This window comes from Ixodes scapularis, unplaced genomic scaffold (assembly GCF_016920785.2).
Source record: "Ixodes scapularis isolate PalLabHiFi unplaced genomic scaffold, ASM1692078v2 PGA_scaffold2__306_contigs__length_199485367, whole genome shotgun sequence".
In the NCBI taxonomy this organism is placed as follows: Eukaryota; Metazoa; Arthropoda; class Arachnida; order Ixodida; family Ixodidae; genus Ixodes; species Ixodes scapularis.
The window spans coordinates 154,685,764-154,706,625 of NW_024609857.1; the positions used below are offsets into that span (position 1 = coordinate 154,685,764).

The 20,862-nt window shown below is 45.0% G+C and overlaps 1 protein-coding gene across 1 annotated transcript in view; it reads left to right on the plus strand.

Moving 5' to 3' along the window:
- Positions 1–10,829: 10,829 nt before the first annotated feature.
- The window catches only part of LOC120840788 (4-coumarate--CoA ligase 5-like), a 58,508-nt gene continuing 48,475 nt past the window's right edge, over positions 10,830–20,862 (plus strand). The window contains exon 1 of the mRNA XM_040211500.1: positions 10,830–11,528. Within this exon, the coding sequence (XP_040067434.1) occupies positions 10,830–11,528 (699 nt within the window). The remainder of the gene's footprint in view (positions 11,529–20,862) is intronic.

Genomic DNA, 20,862 nt, shown 5'->3' on the forward strand with positions numbered 1-20,862 from the left:
AGTGTTTGGCCAGCAGTGCTGATTTTCAGCTTGGCCGCCGGAGACATAAACACGGCCGGCAAGTGTTTGACCAGCAGTGGTGATTTTCAGCTTGGCCGCCGGGGACATAAACATGGCCGGCAAGTGTTTGGCCAGAAGTGCTTATTTTCAGCATGGCCGCCGGGGACATAAACATGCCCGGCAAGTGTTTGGCCACAGGTGCTGATTTTCAGCTTGGCCGCCGGAAGCATAAACACGGCCGGCAAGTGTTTGGCCAGCAGTGCTGATTTTCAGCTTGGCCGCCGGAGACATAAACACGGCCGGCAAGTGTTTGGCCAGCAGTGCTGATTTTCAGCTTGGCCGCCGGAAACATAAACACGGCCGGCGAGTGTTTGGCCAGAAGTGCTGATTCTCAGCTTGGCCGCAGTGGACATAAACATGGTCGACAAGTGTTCGGCCAAAAGTGCTGATTTTCAGTTTCGCCGCAGGGACACCCATAATCTAAACTTTCATCGCGTTGACGAAACTTTGGCATAACGACGGGCAGCGAGAAAAGCATCATGAGCAAGTGGTTGGCAGGATATTAGTGCGTGCATCGCGCGAACACTGTTAGCGCAACCAAACGATCACCGTTTTATTCAGTTTTTTTTTCGTTAGACTTGAAAGGCTATTGTCTTAACTAGCACTGTCGTGCGATATGTTCATTTGGAACATAACTAGAAGTGGGAAAATATTGTGCCCGTCGTTGTTCTATGAAAATAAAATACGAAAGCAGCGCCGACGTCATCTTCGCGCTAAAAATACCGCTCTGTCGCTGCGCGGCACTCTTAGCGCGAATACCACATCCGCGATTTTTCGGTTAGCGCTCCACATATATACTTCCCAACTGCACTCGAAGAAAAAAAAAAGTTGTAGTCGGGTGCATCGGGCGCACATGCTCCCCTTTCCTGGAAGACGCACCCTCCGTTACCCAGCCAGTGTACCTGTATACCGACCATAAGCCCCCTTCTCTACCTTAAAAACCTATAGATGTATCAATGCACACAGCTTAGTAAACCGCCACGCTAGCCACGCACCCCGATCAGCTTGTGCTTGAATCGGATAAGATTGGATATTTCAGGCTTTGTGTTTTGGAAGAGCCTAAACAAGACGTCCCTCATATATTGATTAAACTTAAGCTAGTCTCAGTAATGTCTTAATTAGGTGCTAGGATGCTGATTTTCTGAGCCAAGGAAAGCTAACAGCTTCGGTTAAAACCACAACGGAAACGGTCAAAATCGAACCACAAGTAAAAGAAAAAGAAAATGAACATCTCGACCTAGATGTGCAGGACGCTGGTTTTGTTGTTAACAACGTGGTTGTTGGCGGGTGGTGGGCAACGCCGTGACGCTATCGACGCTATCGTGGTGATTGACGCCAGTGATGCTCGGCTGTACTACACAGTAAAAGTTTTTACACCTTTAAGGGTATAACAGGGGTGTTGTAGCAACTTACACCCTCGGCTACACCCTTTTAACACCCTAAAAACTAGGAATACAACCTCATATTTTACCGAAAATGTGCTGTTGCGTGTTACACCCTACATTTAGTGAAAAATGTGAAAAGGGTGTAGAGGAGGGTCCTAAATAAATAATGTGAAATGGCTTTGAAAAGCTTATACATGGCTCTGTACATAATGTACAGGTAAGATTTCTGCTTGAAAAGCAACAGTTGTTAGCAGTCTAGTTTCTTATAATGTCAGTTGTAATTCATGCAAATAGCTGATAATAAAGTGCCTCTTTTGCATACAATTTTTATGTTTGCAAACAAAAGTTTATATATGAGTTTATATCTAATTTTCTTACAAATCACTCCATGCTCAGAAATCGGAAAGTAGGGTGAAATGCTCTATACTAGCATTTTTTACAAATATTTATTGATGGAAGTGTACAGTAAGAAAATCAGTTAGTCTCGAGTTTATATCTGGCAACATGAAATCAAAATATTGTGAAAATCTTTGACAAATATTCATGACATGCTGCTAGAACCTGTCCCATGACCATGTCAACCCCAGTAAAATATTCATTTGAGAATATGGTGACATGCACAAAAACTCACACACATAAAGAGGCAAATCCCATAATAAACCAGTCCGAGACATCCCATAAAAAATGGCCTATGGTCGTCTATGGGAAATTCAATGGGAGGCTATCACCCCCTATAGCTTTGCATGGTCGGCCTTAAAAATTTATAGATACAGCTACAGCCAGCTATAGAAAAGTTTAGGGCCTTGTGTCTAAAGTCTCAGGGCTATGTTTCAATAACAACAACAACAATAATAATAATAATAATAATAATCAATAAGTTAGTGTTTTAACAGTGTTCAGGGACATCCAATTGTTCCACTTGCGGGCGCAGTGCAATAGAACGCACAAACAGACGCTTGCGCGCTCGCAGTCGCACACATACACGCGCGCACGCACGTACACACGCATGCACACGCGCAATCCCACGCCCGCGCGTAGAGGCACACGCACGCACAACCAGAAACGCACACGCGCATGCACGGGGACGTATCCACACGCGCGCGCACCAACACACGCACGGGCATGCACACACACACACACACACACGCAAACAATTACGACGAAGGAAACGTTGCTTAAGTTAGTTTCGGTTTCGTTTTACACAAAAAAAGAAACAACCTGAGGTTTAAATAAAACTTAAGATTTACTCACTTTTTGTAATATTTTACATAATTATTTTAGTGACATTCTTATTGTTACTAATATAATAATATTTTGCTTAGTATCGTTCTAAAAAAATTAACAATAAATAAAAAGGAAAAGAGACTCTTAAAGGCTGCCCAAGACCACAGTGGAATCATAACCAGTGGTCCCACTCAAGGCCACTTCCGGTAATCGCGCATACACAGCGCTCCTCAAGCCGGATGGCGACAACTAAAGTTGTCAAACAAAAACAAACAAAAAAACAGGGTCAAAAAGAATCGCAATTGACTAAATTGAGTGCGTTAATGTTATTATTTTTAGAAAACATAATAAGCTAGGTAATAATGATAAACCACCATGGAGAGAAAAAATCGAGCAGTTACCGTTAGCTTCAAAAAGTTCGTTGCCCTAACCGAAGCCATGTCGCCGGTCGCGTTGTCGGTGTTGCTGTTCTGCCGGGGACTCACTTCGCCGTTCGAGATTCCGGGATTCCGCTTCAAGTTCGTTGCTGGTGAGTGCAAACATTTTAAAGTGCTCGTGCTGTCTTTCGCGTCAGGCCATGGCACGATCGTCTTTTCTCCAACGCAGTGTATGTGACTCGATTAATTTCTTAGTCGTATGTACGTCGGACATGACTTGTAAAACGGTCGAACGTAACGAATTGCTTGTTCACGCGCAACCTCCACGTATCGAAACTTTCACGCCACTTTACTGGAAAAATATAAATATAGTAGCGAATGACGCGGATCAGGACCGAACCTTGGATTTGCTAATGTGTAAAATCATAAAAGAGAAGTTGGCATCATAGCATAAGATATAAAAAACAAAACAAAAAAACACGCAACATTATAAAAAGTGAATTTACCACTTGTTATATATTTGCATTTGGCTAAGCAAGTTGACTTTGTACATTGGACATAATTCTGAATTAACTAGTCAGATGGATGTCCCTTGAAGGGAATTACAGAAGGCACCTCTAAAAAAAGTGTTGCTCAAACATGCCAATTTCCTGGACTCACACCTGTCTTCTCTCTCTCGTCAGGATACCCTGTGGGTATGACAGCATCTGGCACCTGTCGTCCAGCATGCGTCGAGACCCCTCCTCCCCCCGTCAAGCTCCAGACATTATATATCTCCGCTCGGCACGTCATGCAGTAAGACCCACAGTACTTATCTAATTTAGAAGTATAAGCAGGGACAGATCCATAGGAGAGATCCAAGGGGGGGCGACGGGGGCGGCCGCCCCCCCCCCCCTCCCAAACAAAGTCGACCCCCCCCTCCCCCATCTCGGAGGGCAATTTGACATGGCTGGACCCCCCGGTGCACACGAAAGAAGGGGAGAATAGCATCCTTACAAACCTTCTGCCCCCCCCCCAAACGGAGTTCTGGATCTGCCCCTGAGTATAAGGTGTGTCTCGCTTCGTCCATTCACTGTATACTGTTACTTTCTTGTTCCAGTACGATGGTTCCTCGGAGAATCACAGAGAATACCACGAGGGCGACAAACGTGTGGAGGCAAGCTGCAAGGGCTGGACACCAGAGACAAGGACCATCAGTAACCAGGGGGATGAAGTGAGGAAACTCAAGAGGCAGCTCATCATCTGGGCCACAAGAAAAAAATCGGAGACCGTACGCTGGGAAATTTGTCGACCCTCATCCTTGGGTGGCATGAGCATTTTCTGGTCATATTCGTACGTGAGGTGAACTGTTACTGGAACTAGGTTGACTCATCCTTCTGCAGCTTACAGGGCATTACCAAAGCTACGGCACCAACGAGACAACGGGAACATTTGGCTGAGGGACGGGACAACATATTGTGGGAGTATACACCTCCTACGGAGAGCTCTCACAAAACTTGCTTCGTTGCTCTGATTAGCTCCAAAGGGCGGCAGTGCTTTTCTTTGTAAAATTAGGCTGAAACAGATTATAGCTGTAATAGGGCCACCGAAATTGACATTGCGGCATAACATTCCTCATGAGGGTTCTGGCATCTATTCTATGATCTCTTATGCAATTATGAATGTCGCAGCCACAAGTGGTCACTTGACAATAATCTGCAACTTGTCATATAACAAACTGTGTAAATGGTTGGGTAAGTGCACTAAAGGTAGTTCTGCGTATCTGGGAAAAAACAGTGGCTGGGAGGGCTCTAGCTCTTACTAAAGTGGCGAAGCGGGCGAGTTGGTTCATGATATAAAATTTAAAAGCGCTAAATGTTCAGTTGAGAGTAAGCGTTCGTCCTGTTCGCCTTCCTTTTTGTCCTCGTCTTTGTTAGCGCTTTTAAATTTTATCTCTAGCTCTTCCTCATCACGATCTGTCTTGGGGATCAGCACGACAACCACAGCTGGTTGTCGTGCCAGTAGACCTCGTTCTGAAGTCACCGGAAAAAAACAATAACCGGTTGCTCCCATCATGTTGTGTTGGCCAGTGGTCAAGAACAAGATTTTTTCTCTTGAGCTTGGACAAAGTGTTCTTCAATTAGTTTTCTCAAAGCCCCTTTGACACGCAATGGCACACATAACCTAGCTCAGTGGACACCCTACCTGTTAGTAGTGTTTCCAGTTTGTGCTAAATCACGAAAAGAGCCCTTGAAGAATAAGGTGTGAAAAAGTAAATTTTTAATTCTTCATGCCGGAGATTCCCATCTGTTGGAGTTTGGATAGAAACAAGCTGTGGTCTGCGCTGTTAAAAGCCTTTCTGAAGTCTAACTGGAAGGTCTCGCACGGAGTTCGGTTGTCGAGGCTGGTGCTGAGTGCATAAGTGAAAGCTGCAAGGGCCGATTCGCAGCTCCTGCCGGGCGGAAACCATATTGGCGGGGGCTCCATTGTTTGGTTTAGCCATCGCAAGCCTTCGGACGGAAAACGTCGTAGCAGTTGTCTGTGTCGCGAACTCAAGCCGAGTTTAGATAAACTTATATGTGCCGGAATTAGTCCTGCGCACTGTCTCTCCTCAACGTCGGGCCCCGACGTTGCGGAGAGACAGTACCCAGGACTAGTTCGCGACACAGACAACTGCTACAACGTTCTCCGTCCGAAGGCTTGCGATGGCTAAACCGCCCTTTTTTTGCTGTCCCTCTTCTTTGTCCTCTTTTCTTCCCCTGGCCGCGAGGCGAGGATTCTTTGTAATCTGGCCCGAACGCCACGGTGGGACACACACACACACACGTGCCCGCACACACAGCACCGAATGAGTCGGTAATACACACCGTCACAAGTGGATGTTAGACTTGAGGCAGCACCGTGTCCCTTTTTGAGAGGCGTTACTGACTCAACTTTCCAGGATTTAGGAACAGAGCTGTGGGAGAGAAAATCGCTGAAGAGACGAGTGAGGACGGGGGAGATACAGCCAGCACAGGATTTAAGCAATGCAGGGTGGAGGCTGTCTGATCCAGGGCGTTGAGAGGAGTTTTCACAGGCGAGGGCTTCGTAGGTTTCACTTTGAAGAATGACTATGGAAGAGAGTGTGATTGCTGGTGTGGCCTTGATTGGCTGAGTTGTGGGTTGGGTGGGACAAAGGTTAGGTGCGGTAGGGTCAAGTAATGCTACAGCCCGAGAAATGTGGTAAGAGAAGAGCTATGCTATGTCGTCAAGATTAGAATAGGGCCTGCCGTGATGTGTGAAGACCGGCGCGTGGAACATTTTTTTTTTATAGTGAAAACATGCCCAAGAGTTTGGGCTGGCAGGTTGCTTTTGCTCTTAGTTGGTAGGTAATCGTTATGGGAGATATGAATGAGATGCTTGACTTCGGTACGTGCCTGGTGGGCTTGGTAAAGATGAGTGGGATTTAGGGGCACTTTTTTGAATAGTCAGTGTTTACGTCTGATTAAGACTGCAATCTCCTTTGTCATCTATGGAAGGCTGCCGTGCCTCCTATTGATCCTTAGGGTGAACACATTTGTGCTGAATTGCTGATATGTTGAGTGAGAGGTCGTCGGCCTCGTCAGCCGATGGGTGATCAAACACGATGAACCAGGGAGCGAGGTGGATGAGCTCATTGAGATGAGGGAAATCGGTTTTTTAGAACTACTGGAACTTCTTGGCTTGATGACCTTGCTTAGGGCAATGGATATTGGTGAGGAGAGCACTTCGATCACTGCCTTGTAGGCTGGATTTCACTGTGCAGCGGTAGGATAAGGTGGGATTATTGGTGCAGACGAGGTCGTGGAATGTAGCGTTGCTGTTTTGAGAAATGTAGAATGAGGCGTCATGAAGTTGGGTGAGGCCAGCAGTTTCCAATACGTCTTACAGCATGTCATCAAGTGGATCAGGTGAACAGTGCAGAGAACTTGCTGGGGTCGACGCGCTGTAGGCTCTTTTGGAGGAGGGCGTACGATTGTTCACGGAGGGAGGGTGGGCAGTAGGTAGACACCAGAAGAAGCTTTCCATGTTTACAAAATGCCTCGACAAAGATGGCTTCTAGACCCGAAGGGGCGAGGTGGTCGAGACGTTGGCAGGGCAGGTGTTATGGCATGGCGAGGACGGACTCCTTCGCCCCAAGGAGGGACAGTTTTGCTGGAATAAAGAGAATTGTGCGAGATTGATCAATTCCCCATTAATTGCCCACCAAAGACAGGCGTCCAGCCATGTCTCGCACACAGCGAATATTGTATTCGGGAAAGATTACTTCAGCGCTTTAAAGTCAGGAAGGTTGTTTTTTAGGAAGCAAATGTTGGAAAACCAAACGGGATTGGAGTCTGTAGACTCCGATCGCGCACTTTTCACACGACAACTATGCCAAACGCGGAGTTGTCATGCGAACGGTGAATGCTGCCGATGTCGCTCGCCGGAGGCGGGTCGGAGAACTACTTGGTAGAGTTGGCGATGATGGTGGGGTACACAGGGGCTCCGTGCTGCTTAGGGGATGGAAAGCGGTCATCGGCCAGGGGTGGGAGCTGGCACGCCGCACAGAGCCACTCGGTTGATAATGAGGAGAGGCGTCTATACAAAGCGAGAGATACATCTTCACATTTCTGGTGGAACCACAAATCATAAATGTCGCATTGGAGAGTGGCGACATTGTCGACGGACAGGAAACAGCAGGGGCAGGTGGGACGTGAGCCGGAGTTTGAAGGTACACCCGTGAGCGATATGAAGGTGAACAGCCCTCTTCTTGTTTTTGACGCTCCTGCAAGTTTTGGAACAAGCTCTGTTCCAGAAGAGGGCTAGAGCCTAGAACGCAAAGTTTATACCCCAAGCCACATACTATTTGAGACGTTGAGAGTTAATATAGCTTTAGAAAGCCGTAAAACGGGCAAGAATCCAGGTAAAGTGTTCACTTTCATATTGCTGGCGGGTGTGCTTCACCAGTGATCAGCAATAACGAGATTAGGTGAGGTTGGCGAGGGCGATGAGTGAAGAATGCTGAGCCAGGAGGTTGCTTCCATGGATTACAATGTTCAATGGTGATGCTGCAGTCAGAAAGTGGCATTCTAGGTGCTTACGGTTTGTCGATGATAGGTGATATTTTTGTCGAAGGGCCAGTAGCCCCGTTAGGCAGATCAGGAGACGGAGAGTTGTAAAGGCGCACTGTCATCGAACCTAACAGCTTAACATTGTGCTGAAAAAATTGACTGGCTAGATCCAACATATCATAGAAAACTCACCAGGGGGGCAATGTTCGACAAATGTCTTGTTTCTCCTAAGAAGAAAGGGAAGTGATGGAAGTGACGATATCGCGTCTGATTAGTTAGAGGCTCAAATGACGAAAGCGGGAACTTTCATCATTTGAGCCTCTAACCAATCGGACACAATATCTTCACTTCCATCACTTCCGTTTCTTTTTAGGAGAAACAAAACATTTGTCGTCGAACAAACCCCCCAGGTGTGTTGAACATTCATCTTGGGGGGGAAAGGACAGGCAGGTCAAGTGCACCTCCAAGCACAGCTTTATTCTTTACCACATTAGCCCGTAGTTACTGTTAAGCAACTGGTTTGTAATCGCACTCGTTATGTAAAACTGTCGCGTCTGTGCAGTTTTTTTTTTTTTTTTGCATGGTTTATGAATAGCTGTTTTGAAATACCTTTACCGCGACTTTACTTCTACGTGTTTAGACTATGTTTGTTGATCTTAGGTTTATCATTGTTTATGCACATAGCTTGAAGGCTAACATTCAAACTGTTTGTACTACCGTGTATGTTCGATAATACCCGTCAGCAACCGCATCATTGCATGTGATGTTTGTAACGTTTTAGAAATTGTACTATGTAGAGCGAAAATAAACATTTGCCTGCTTGAAATAACTCTTGTGTGAATAAATTGCCTGTGATTGTCGTCCAGTGGTGCGCACGTCACAATAAAGCGAAAGCGCAACGCAAGCGGACGCGAGAACCGGGTACACAAAATGCCATGGGGGCCGCCATCTTGAAACGCAAAACAATAAAAACGAAGCATAAAATGTGGTTAGTCACCCCATCCGTGGTGAGAGGGCGCTTTTACGAGTTTAAATAATTGTTTAAGGAACTTTCGCTCTTTTTGAATTATTAGGTTATCAATATAATTAATATTGTATGAGTAATATGTAATGAGTTTAGTTCTACAATGTACTTTTATTCACACAAGGCCCTCGATCACGTGGTTTGCGATTACCACAGGCTTATTCTACAGTGGGCAAACTGTATATGATAAACTGTGCCCAAGACCATCGCTATCGCAATCAGCTTCCGTTGGGCTCGGTTGAATGATTGTTGAAGTTCCAGAGGCTTCGGAAATTTCCTTTTTTTTACGTTTTAGCCGTTTTAGTGGATATTTTAAATATCTTCCTTACGAATACCGTGTTCAAGAATAACAATCGTTGACTGAGAGCTCTTGCCAACGCCCGTAAGTTCAGAACCGCCCATGCACGACTCGTGCAAACGCCGGTTAGCAACTTTCTTTTGTTTCTGCGAAGTGGGCTGCTGTTTCAAACTTAGTCGTGTACCGTGCGCTTGCTAAGCTATGCTTGATTCTAACTATGCTTCTGCCCTGTGTTATTTCGTTATTTGAAAAGAGCGTATCTTCTTCAAAATCTGTGGCTCGCTCCGCAGTGTGGGAAAGATTCCCGCGCGGCGGAACCGTGGGCATGTTCTGGGCGCCGTCGTGCGGCGCTCGTCCGACGACGCTTGTGCGGAGCGTTCAAGTGCCGTCTGACGGCAGTTCAAGCATTCAATCGCCGTCCCAAAGTGTTAATCACAGGTCACGCTAGTTCTGACGTCTTGTCTTAACAGCCGCTCGCCATCGATTTGTTTCATAAAGCGGGAGCGAGAAAAACGTTACAAGAGCGAGCATGCAGCATGATTTTTTGCATATGCTAATGCCTGTGCGTTGAGACGCGCGGTCTCTTCGTCATATTTCCGAGGGTAAAAGCGCTAAAAACAACGGACAAACAACGCCCTGTGTTTGTTTCTTTTACTTGTCCATTGTTTTTAGAGGTCTCACCCTCGGAAATTAGGTCTCTTCGCGTTTATCGAACCGGCACACTTTTTAAGTTTACGATTGTGTGATGCACAAAATAAAAGGAGTTTAGATGTCACGTTTTTTAGTAGTGGCGAAAGCCCTTACAAAAATCAGAGTAGCTAGAAAAAGCAAAAACATGAAAAAAGGCGGAAAAAATTAACTAATGTCAAACCTGAATATTTGATGGCGTTCAAAGACTACCACCACACCAACTCGCCCGGTTATTCTTTCTGTCAAAGAATAATAGCCAATAGATAGAGAAGAAGAAGAAGCCGTAGCATCCGAACGTTTGTTTCCACCGCTCTGTATATATTATCTTGAATAGCAATCCTGATGACTCACAAGTGACTTGCCAACTACAGATTTGTGCCACGGACTCGACTACCGCTATAATCATCCGGCGACCTCCTGTCTGGTGACGGACTTCTGCCTTTCTACGGGATCACATTCGTTCTCGATATGCTAAGAACGACCCAGGTATCGCATCACGGAAGCTGACTCGTCTGTTACCCGCGCCTTCAAGGAACTGCGTGGCTTTCACCGGCAACAGTCATCACAAGCGAAGACGTCTGCCTCACCCAACTGCAGCAAGTATTCGCACTTTTCGTTTGCCACTTTACCATGCCTGTGAAAGAGTGCATAGCATGTTCAAAACTGCTGCCTGATGATGGACGCTTTCTAACCTGCGTAGAATGCTCTTTTCCGTACCACATGGGTACTCCTTGCTCAGGTGTGGCGGAATCTACGTTCCAGGTTATGGGAACTAAGAAACGAGAAAAATGGCGCTGTCGGTCATGTCGCGCGAAAGACGGACGGGAGTCATCGGCCCCTGATAAGGTCTCCTCACAGTTGGATATTGCGAACCTGTCAGCTCAGTTTGCTGAAGTGAACGAAAAGCTGGATCAACTTCTTTCACTTAAGGACAAAGTAGATAGTCTCCTTGGACTACCAGCCCAAGTGAATGACCTGTTGACCTTAAAAACAACATTCGAAGAAATGAAGGCCACTGTGAACGAGCTGAAGACCTCCGTGGAGTTCAACTCAGGCCAATATGACCAGCTACTTGTCGAAATGACAACAAGTAAAAAGGAAATAAAAGACCTGAAAGCAGAGATGACTCAACTGAAAAATGTTGTGTCTGAGAACGCTGCATGCATCTCCCATCTCCAGGTCGAGTTAAACGACGCTGAACAGTACAACCGCCTGCCTAATTTAGAAATCCATGGCATGCCGGTGTCAACCAATGAAGACCTAAAAAAATCCGTCTTTGACCTCGCAGACAAACTGTCAATCACATCTTTTCAACCTTCTGACATAGTGGCTGTCCACAGGCTCCCAAGCAAAAAGGATAAGATCCCCCCGATTTTGGTTCGATTTTCGTCATCAGCTGCACGAGAGATGTGGATGAAGGCACGTGGCGGTCTGCGCGAACTCGCACAAGCGGGAACTTTACCTCAGCTTTATTTTAACGAGAATCTCACCCAAATCAACCGAAACCTGTTCTGGAAGGCTCGAACACGGGGAAAGGAGAAAAGATTCAAGTATGTTTGGGTTCGAAATGGCAAGATCTTTGCCAAGCGGCAAGATGAAACAACCCCAGTGCGCATCAGCTGTGAACACGATCTTGAACTGATAAACTAAAAGGATATTGGATCCAGAGAGGACCGTCTGATTATGGACTGTGATGACTTTCGTACTTTTGTTTCATTTTCAGAAGTACAGAACTTTTTTACAAGTTTCAAAGGTAATACTTTTCGTATTACCCATGTTAATATCCGAAGCATCCGGAAATACTGGGACCATTTTCTCGCATTAATCTCCCCTTTTTGCTCTTGTTTTGATGCTTTTGTACTGACCGAGATTAACATTTCTTCGGACAGTTTCTCTAAGTATAAAATACCAGGCTATGAGGTGTTCTCTTATACTCGTCCAATGGGAAGAGGAGGGGGTGTGGCTGTGTTTATAAAAAATAGTTGGTCGGTGGCCGAGTTAAAATTTTCATTCCAACAGGCAGAAATAGTTACGCTGCACTTAAGCACTCCTTTGTTATCCCTGGTCCTTTTCTCAATCTATCGTCCCCCGTGCTGTAATGCACGGTTATTTCTGGCCGAATTAGATTTAGCTTTGTCCACTCTTTCATCTGAAGAGCTTGTATGTGTAAACGGCGATATTAATATCGACGTACTTCGTCCCACAGTGACCATAGTCGCAGACTACCTTGATGTTTTGTCTAAATGGGGCCTAAAAGCAACAATTCAGAAGGCAACACGGGAGGAATTCATCTCTGGCCAGTTGGTCGTATCTAACATTGATCATATAAACGTACGAGCACAGAACGTAGTAATTCAGTCTGCAATTATTGAAACGAAACTTGCTGATCATTATTTTGTCTGTTGTTCATTAACACAGATATCTAAGCCGTTGACTTATGTTGGCGCTGTGAGGGAGTTGTCAATAGTTGATCCCAGGCACTTCGATAAACTTGTGGAGCAACATGATTGGAATACTTTTCTTCTAACTACATCTCCAGCTGACGGTTATGAACAGTTTGTAACTCAGTTTAACCTTTTTAAAAAGGCGGCTACACGCACTGTAAAAATTAAACATCGTAACATAGACCAGAAATGGATGTCTTCAGAAATATTGGCAGCCATCAAAGAAAAAGATCTTTTATGGGCACAGTCAAAACGCTCCCCCGGTAACACTATGCTACGATTGAAATTTAAGCAATACAGAAACAAGGTTAATGCCATGATTCGTCAGGCCAAACGCATGAACTTTAGAAACAAATTTAGGGACGCTCGTTCTGATATAAAAAAAACTTGGTCGCTCATCAACGATCTCCATGGTACGAAGAAGTGCACTAAAAGCAATGATAGCTACCTTCTTTCGCAATTCTCTACTGATGGACAGAGTATTGCTAATGAATTTAACAATTTTTTTTCTCAAGTATCAGGTATTGCAGGGCAACACCCAGCTTCATGTACCTTAAACAAAAGTGTCTTAGACTCGGCTTATCTTCCTCTTCTCTCTGAAGAAGAGCTTAGGTCAATCCTTTTTAGCCTTAAGCCCAATAAATCTCCAGGTATCGACGGTATTTCAGTTAATGACTTGCGCAGAAACTTTGAAGGGATTAGGGCTGTTCTACTTTCGATTTTTAATCACATAATATCTAATGGTACCATCCCATTAGCAATGAAAACAGCTTTGGTGATTCCATTATTCAAGGGAGGCGCGCGAAATAACGTAGAACATTATAGACCTATTTCCATTCTGTCTTGCTTTGCTAAAATCCTGGAAAAACATATGTGGATAACTATGAATAGCTTTTTAGATAAACACAGTTTACTATCTCCTTATCAGTACGGATTCACACAAGGCCGAGGTACTCAACTGCTCCTTGAGGACTTTTCTGACAGGCTCAATTTATCTTTTGAACGGAATCAAGTTGCCTGCGCACTGTTCCTTGATGTCCGCAAGGCATTTGACAGTGTTAACCATCACATTTTGATAACAAAGCTTCCAAAGTTAGGCTTTCGAGGTTCTTTTCTAAATTTACTGGAAAACTTTCTACAGGATAGGCGTCAATGTGTTTCATTTGGAGGGTATCAAAGCGGATTCTTTTCAATCAAAGCGGGTGTCCCCCAGGGCTCGGTTTTAAGTCCACTGTTATATAATCTTTATGTTAATGACCTATCCATGGTGGTACCAGTTTCGCTATTTCAATATGCTGACGACACCGTTATTTTATCTAGAGCGTCCAATTATTCAGATGCCTTTTCGTCTTTGCAAACTGCGGCAATTAAAACTATGGACTGGTTTGAAGCTAATTTAATTAAAGTTAATGCATCCAAAACGCAGCTAATATGTTTCCACAACCCTTTGAAAAAAGTTAATATGACCTGCTCTTTACGATTACATACGTCCAGGTGCCTATCATGTGCATGTGAGCCTATACAGCATATATCTTCTATAAAATATCTTGGCCTATTCTTTGACAGTGACCTAACCTGGAACACTCATCTTGCTCATGTGTGTAAGAAAATTCGTGCAGTGTCTTGTTTGCTATACAACATGAGATATTTTATGCCACTATCCGTTCGAAAAATTGTTGTACATGCTCTTGTTTACAGTGTGCTCCGTTACGGTATTACCGTGTATGGTCATTGTTCTCTGCGTTGGCAAATTAGAATTAATTCAATTCTGCGTTCTTTGCTAAAGAACATTTCCTATGATTTATGCCTTGATAAGGACATTGATGTGTTTAAAGCACTGCATTTGCCTGATTTTAACTCGCTCTTGATGGAAACTGTTGTTCATAGGCATTTTTGGGATAGTCAATTTAACGTTCCATATGTCCCTTCTCGTATTCTTAGACCCAAAGAGCCTTACCGGATACCTCGATGTTCGACAAGATTTGGAAAAAGAGCTCGAAGTTACTATGTACCAGCATTTATGAACAAACTACCCTCTAGTATTCTAAATTTAAGAACAAAATACAAGCTCAAGAAATCCCTGAGAAATTTTAGATCGTAAAGTGCTCACTAGTTTGCTTTTGTTATTCTGATTTTGTGTGGATTTTATTTTACATGTTTCCTTTTGCAAACGGCATGGTTTCACTGATTTTAAGACGCTGCCAGTCAAGCCCAATGTGGCTTAGGCAGGTCAGACTTAACATACGTTATGTTCATTTGCAATAAAATTGTCATTATTATTATTATTATTATTATAGTAATAAACAAATAAATGCCAACTATTAATTGGTTACAAAGTTGTAATTGGTGCAGTGCAGCCCTACCCTACTCTACTCTTTTGGTGATATCAGGTAATATGTAAATGTATAGGGCAGCTCATAGCAACCATTTATGCCCGACCCATTATATTGAGATTTTTCTTTATATAAAAGTTATATGAAAAAAGGTGCTCTTCCTAAATTAAGCCGCACCACTGCATGTACAATAGCGTGTAACGTTTATGTATGTTCTCAGCAAAAGAAAAGGATGCATTAAAAAAAGGCCAATCATTTTGTTTCCTCTCTGTTGGAGCTTCTTTCACGTACACGCAAAATGTGGGTGTCTACGTCGAAAAGAGTGGAATTGACATTTCCTGCAGGGCTGGAAGGCCTGACTCAGTTTGGCTAGCAGCTTGAAACCTATGGGGACCTGGGGAACTGAACCTCAAGGGTGAGAGTGACACCCGCCTTGCACTTCCTGAACGATGGCACCATGAGGAAAGGGGAGCTGCCCTAAAGTGAATGCAATAGCACATGGGTCGTTCCAGCGAACCCCTATACAGATGATACCAAGCAGAAAATTATTAATAAATGTGTTATTAAAAACATGGAATGTGAATGGCACGGACAAGAAGGAGATCAACACAGCGCTGTGTTGTGTTCATATCCTCTGTTCCCATATTCTTCATGATTTCTTTTCAATAATTGGCTACTAACTAGTCTAATCATCAGCACTAGTCAATAAAAGTATGCTGCTATTTATTAGTATGCATTAACACGGTCCTTGAATCCTACAGTCATCCTACAGTTGAATCCTACAGTCATTTATTAATAAACAAGAACGAGGGTGCAAGCTAGCCAAACAGGCAAACAAATAATTTATTAAAGACGGGTTCTCTGAAGGATGACACAAACGCAGAGAAGTATCAAACACAGATGAGTATTAATGGGCAAAAAATGAATAGGCGACCCAAAAAAGAAAACGTAGGGGAAGACATGAAGTCAGTCTTTACAATTTCTCTTCTGCTTGCCACCACTTTACAAAGGGAATTCCTTCCTGCGCCTTACAGCGTTTTACTGTTCACAACCCCTGACATACCCAAGGACAGTGAACATAAAAAAGCAACCTACTAACATTTGGGTAAATGTGATTGAACAAACAACAAGGAATGCCTTGAGCTTTCAACCTAGCAAATAAAAAATATGCACGACATCAAGATTTAAAAAGACGGACGCATCACACCTGTTTCTAAGAAAAAGACAGGCCAAGAAACTTCTTCCACTCAATGGCAAAACACAGGGAAGGCACTAATAGATTTCTAGGTTTCATCATTGTTAGTGAGTCTTTCAGTATACCCTTGTGGTCACTCTCTTTAGTCAAAATTATTTCATCATCATCATTCATTAAATCATCATCACAGTTGTGTTCTTTAAAGCGGTACGGAAACAAAAATTGAAATATTCAAATTTCGTTCGGAAGTGAATCAAGTATGAGGGATAATAACCGTAAATGATAATCGCACGTTTGTATTTTGAACGACTGGTTATATTTTTCGTTCAAACGGTGCACTCGAGCAAGCGCTCAAAAAGAAGCGAACGGAGAGCGCGATGCGTCATGGGATATCCGGCGCAAACAAAACCAGAAAGAAAAGATTCCCCGCGTTCGTGGAGTAGCAAGGCAGGCGTGGTTATCAGCTTTGCCCTTGGTGGCGCTGGCAGCGTTGTGGTGGTGTCAATAGCGTCAGCGCGTTACAACCGAGCCGTTCGAAGTACCCGTGGCGTGACGAGCTTGTGGCTGGCCCACGTGGGCTGGCCCAAGGAGCACATAGCTTCCACAACACTGTCAGCTTAGGGCTGAACGGGGTGGGGAAAGCAACTTTTGTTCGAGTTTTGAGCGACGGGCTAATCTAGGGGGAGAATGACTGTTTCCGGTTGCACGAACGAGGGTCCGAGAATGAGGGGAGTCCTTCCTTTCCGTCTTCTTGGACCGTTTGGTACAATGCGCGATTTGTGTGTTGAGCCAGATGCGCGTAGGAGACAAGTGATAAGCGAAGCGTGGGTTGCCTGCATTCCTCTGAGACAAACAAAACATGTCACTTGATCTCCATACAGGAAAGCTTTACATGCTTCGTTTGTGGCAGACCATAATGTTCACAATGGTTCAGCCATGCAGTGCGATGCTTGGGGCCATTGCTTGCTCACTTAGAGTTCGAGAAAGGGGGGTGCCGTAGCACTTCCCAATTGCCCACGGGGTTATGATGTGGCTTGCAAGGAGCTCTTTTGTATTACTTCATGAAGTGAGTTGTGTTTAGTGTGACTCAATATTTCTTTATCACATGCCTCGTATGTGGTGTTGTGGCAATCCCTCTAAGTGAAAAAAGTGTAAATGTGTTCAGTAAACATGATAAGCTGTAAATCACGTAATAATAATATAAGAATATGCAATACCATATATGATTTTTGTACAATTTACAAGTTCTGATATGTGTATTGGACACATTCAAATGAAATGTTCACTGGGGTCTATACTTCATTTCACCCTTCGTCCGAGCGCGGCGGACGCTATCAGCCAATCCAGCGTCGAGGAGCGTCATGTGACCTTGTACTCCACATAACCAAAACGTCGCATGACACCCTCCCGGCGCCAGATTGGCTGGGGTGGCCCAGCATCCACTGGGCCACCCCAGCAGGTGCTCATTTCATGCCAAGCACCCTTTACCAAGGGTGTTCGCAAGCACCCTTCATGAAGGGTGCTTGCCTGAACGCCATAAGGGTGTTAGCCCAGGGACAAACTGATTTACACCCTTAAGTGTGTAAGAACTTTGACTGTGTACTCCAGGCTTCTCTTTCCCATTAGTGCCAGTAAGCTTGTGTAAAGTGAAAAGTATTGTAACCAAACAATAGAGAGTTTTAGTAGATCGCTCCCATGACTCCGATAACGATACCCGATACTCCGCTACCGCCTCCCTTGCGCATCCATAGTACCGTTATCGGGGCTATCGGAGGTATCGGAACGATCTACTAAAACTCTCTATTGTTGCACTGTCCCTTCACCTAAAGTTACTTCTTTTTATTTTTTTTACTGCTGCACTACCGGGGGATCTTAATGGTGGGACAACATACCATCCCTGAACCCACGACGACTGGAATGGTGGTCGCAACCAGCGTCGTAAGACTTAGTACTCAAAAAGTCCAATAAATATTGAGCAGCCTTGCATCAGCTTCGCGTGTCATTACTATGTAAAAGTTTCTGGGGTTGAGTTCTCAAACTTGACCTCCCGAAACTCTTGACAGTCTTCTGAGCAACACCCAAATTTTCTGGCGGTCTGTGATAAATTATGTATTAAGTGTATAACTACAGCCACTTTCGGCCAGTGACTGGCCGGAAGTCAATGGCTAGTGGCTGGCCAAACGTGAATGGCCAGTGGCTGGCCGAAAGTGACTGGCCTAAAGTGAATGGCCAGTCACTGGACAAAGGTGAATGGCCAGTCACTGGCCTAAAGTGAATGGCCAGTCACTGGCCTAAAGTGAATGGCCAGCGACTGGCATAAAGTGAATGGCAAGTCACCAGACGAGGACGAAAACACTGCTATTGCCGAGCACTTTGGCCAAGCTTGGGCCATCGAAAATCTGGTTGGCCATAGTACACTTCCCAGCGATGGCCCATTCACAACGTGCTGCTTGGGTATGAGCTGAAACAGCGCTCTGGCCGGCGCACTGTGCTACCTGCGCCGCCTGTCGCCTTGCTCCGCGCACACACGGCGCACCCTGAGGCCGAGATAAATTAACACTTGTGCTCGCTGCGCCACTGCGGTCTTCCTGCCGTGTGCTAGCGAAAGGGAGTGTTCGACAGCGGGCGTGTGTGCAGGGGGGGGGGGGGAGATTACAGTTGTCGTCCTATTTCCAATTGTTTTACTTCATTCTATCGCGTAGAATTGCGTAGAAAAAACGCTCACTGGTAATGAAACAAAATGTTGAGATATCTTAAACCGCAGCTGCAATTATCGTTTTTGAAAGTCACATCAAAAGACATTGCAGGTTGTTTTTCTTTGACTTAAGTGCATGCACAGAGCAGGACATCGTAATATATAGGCCAAAATCTGTATACCGGATTTAGGCCAGCTCCATGGTATTTACTTTTTTTTTCCTCTTTCATTGAGCACAGTTGTTTAAACAAACGGTAACCCTACATGTTACAGCAAAGGTTTTGTAATCTTGATTTTTTTGTGAAAATGCTCAAAAATGGTATTTGTTTCTTACGGGCGCACGTGTTTGTTTCAAGCAAAACAAGCTGCTGACAAGGCACCAGCGTTTTATTTACAAAATCCTAGTCTTAATAAAGTGTGACCATCATATATTTGCCAGGAGATGGACCTTGAAACTTCATCGAAAAAAATATTCGCGGCGGACAATGTCAGACACCAAGGATTATTAGTCGGCGTGGAAGATTAACTGCACTATACAAGAAGTTTAGGAACATGGATGCACTACACAAAAGTATGCGCTGGTTAACACCATCAAACAGTGTGTCGCAACCGTAGCAGCAAGCTTTGTTCCAATCGGCAGAAGTCCGGTTGGTGGGGTACCGAGGCGCAGTAAAACATACGAAAGAAGTTAATAACCGCGTCATTCTCCCCTAATCTGCGACCAGGGCTCTTATCCTCTCTGGTAAGGAATCATAGAGCGCGGCCAGGAAGTCTGGCTCGGACCGAAGCCCATTCACGTCTCACCACTTCCCACAATTCGTCGGCAGTGGCGCGGCAGAGGGGACGCAGTGACATGGCTAGCTTGGTGCGCCTCCAAAAGTGTTCGATGATATTCAGATTGACACCTTTTGGGGGCCAAGGCAGCTCCGTCTGGCAACGCTCCTCGAGGAGATACGAGCGTGACAACGCATTTTCTACTACGGCGCTTTCTTGAAATGCCCTGCAATGCATGTTAGCTGGAAACGTGAACATTGGGCTGCACGGCACACGCATAGTGATCATGGTTCCGTCGGCCAATATTTTCGCTAGCAGGCGGCCGGAAGAGTGCAGATGTGCAGTAAGCGCAAGTAAGAATTTATCTTAGCCTCAGGGTGAGCCGTGTTTGCGGAGCGATGCGACAGGCGGCGCAAGTAGTACCGTGCACAGACCGGAGCGCTGTTTCTGCTCATATTGCTAACTATAGTACATCGTGCACGAAATGGTATCTCTTGAAGGCTTGCGATCACTCGTGCTTACTCCACGTGCATTGTGAGATTGAATGCCTGCCAAAGCAATAGTGGCCAAATGCACCTTAGCGTGTTTACTGCACGTGGCGGGGGCTTATCGGTGTCGGCTGTTTCTGATCTCGTTTGCTCGAAGTTGATTAAGTTTAACCGCGTTTAAAAGCTAACTGTGTCTTTTTACGAGTCGATATTTTAGAATACGTGACCGGCGGCGTATGGAAAGCGTGGAAACTTGGCGGTGCCCCATTCGAGCGAACGTCGCTCGTGTTGGAACTGATATGTCGTAGTAGCTGCTATATCGGTCGCGTTGATCAGCAAAGAATGGTGCAGAAAGCTTTCCTTTGCCTTACCTCACTTAAATCGCAAAGCATAAGGAATGACCTCGCCGCATTATTAGGTTGTTTTTTTTTCGAATTTGGCCACTGTTAATCCCAAATGAACGCGGTAATTGTCGGTATGTCAATAGGGAGTTTTAGAATAACGTACGCAATTTTAGCGCACGCTAGCGCTAAATTTAGCGCTTGTATGAGCGCACGCGACGCAAGAGAGTTTTAGAATAGCGTTTCTCCGCCGCGACGCAAAAGCCCAAGCATCTCGCGCTTGCGACGCCACCAAGATACAGTAAAAATTTTTATTTTACACACGAAATGCTGTAACTTTAGAAAAAAAAAAAACGAGTTTTTTGGTCCGGAGTAGCATTTTAATTTGTTTAAACATGAGAACGCGACGTGAGCGGTTGAGCGGTCGTGTCCGCTTGCGTCGCCTCGGCAAGAGAGGTCTCGTGTACTGACCTTCGCACATCA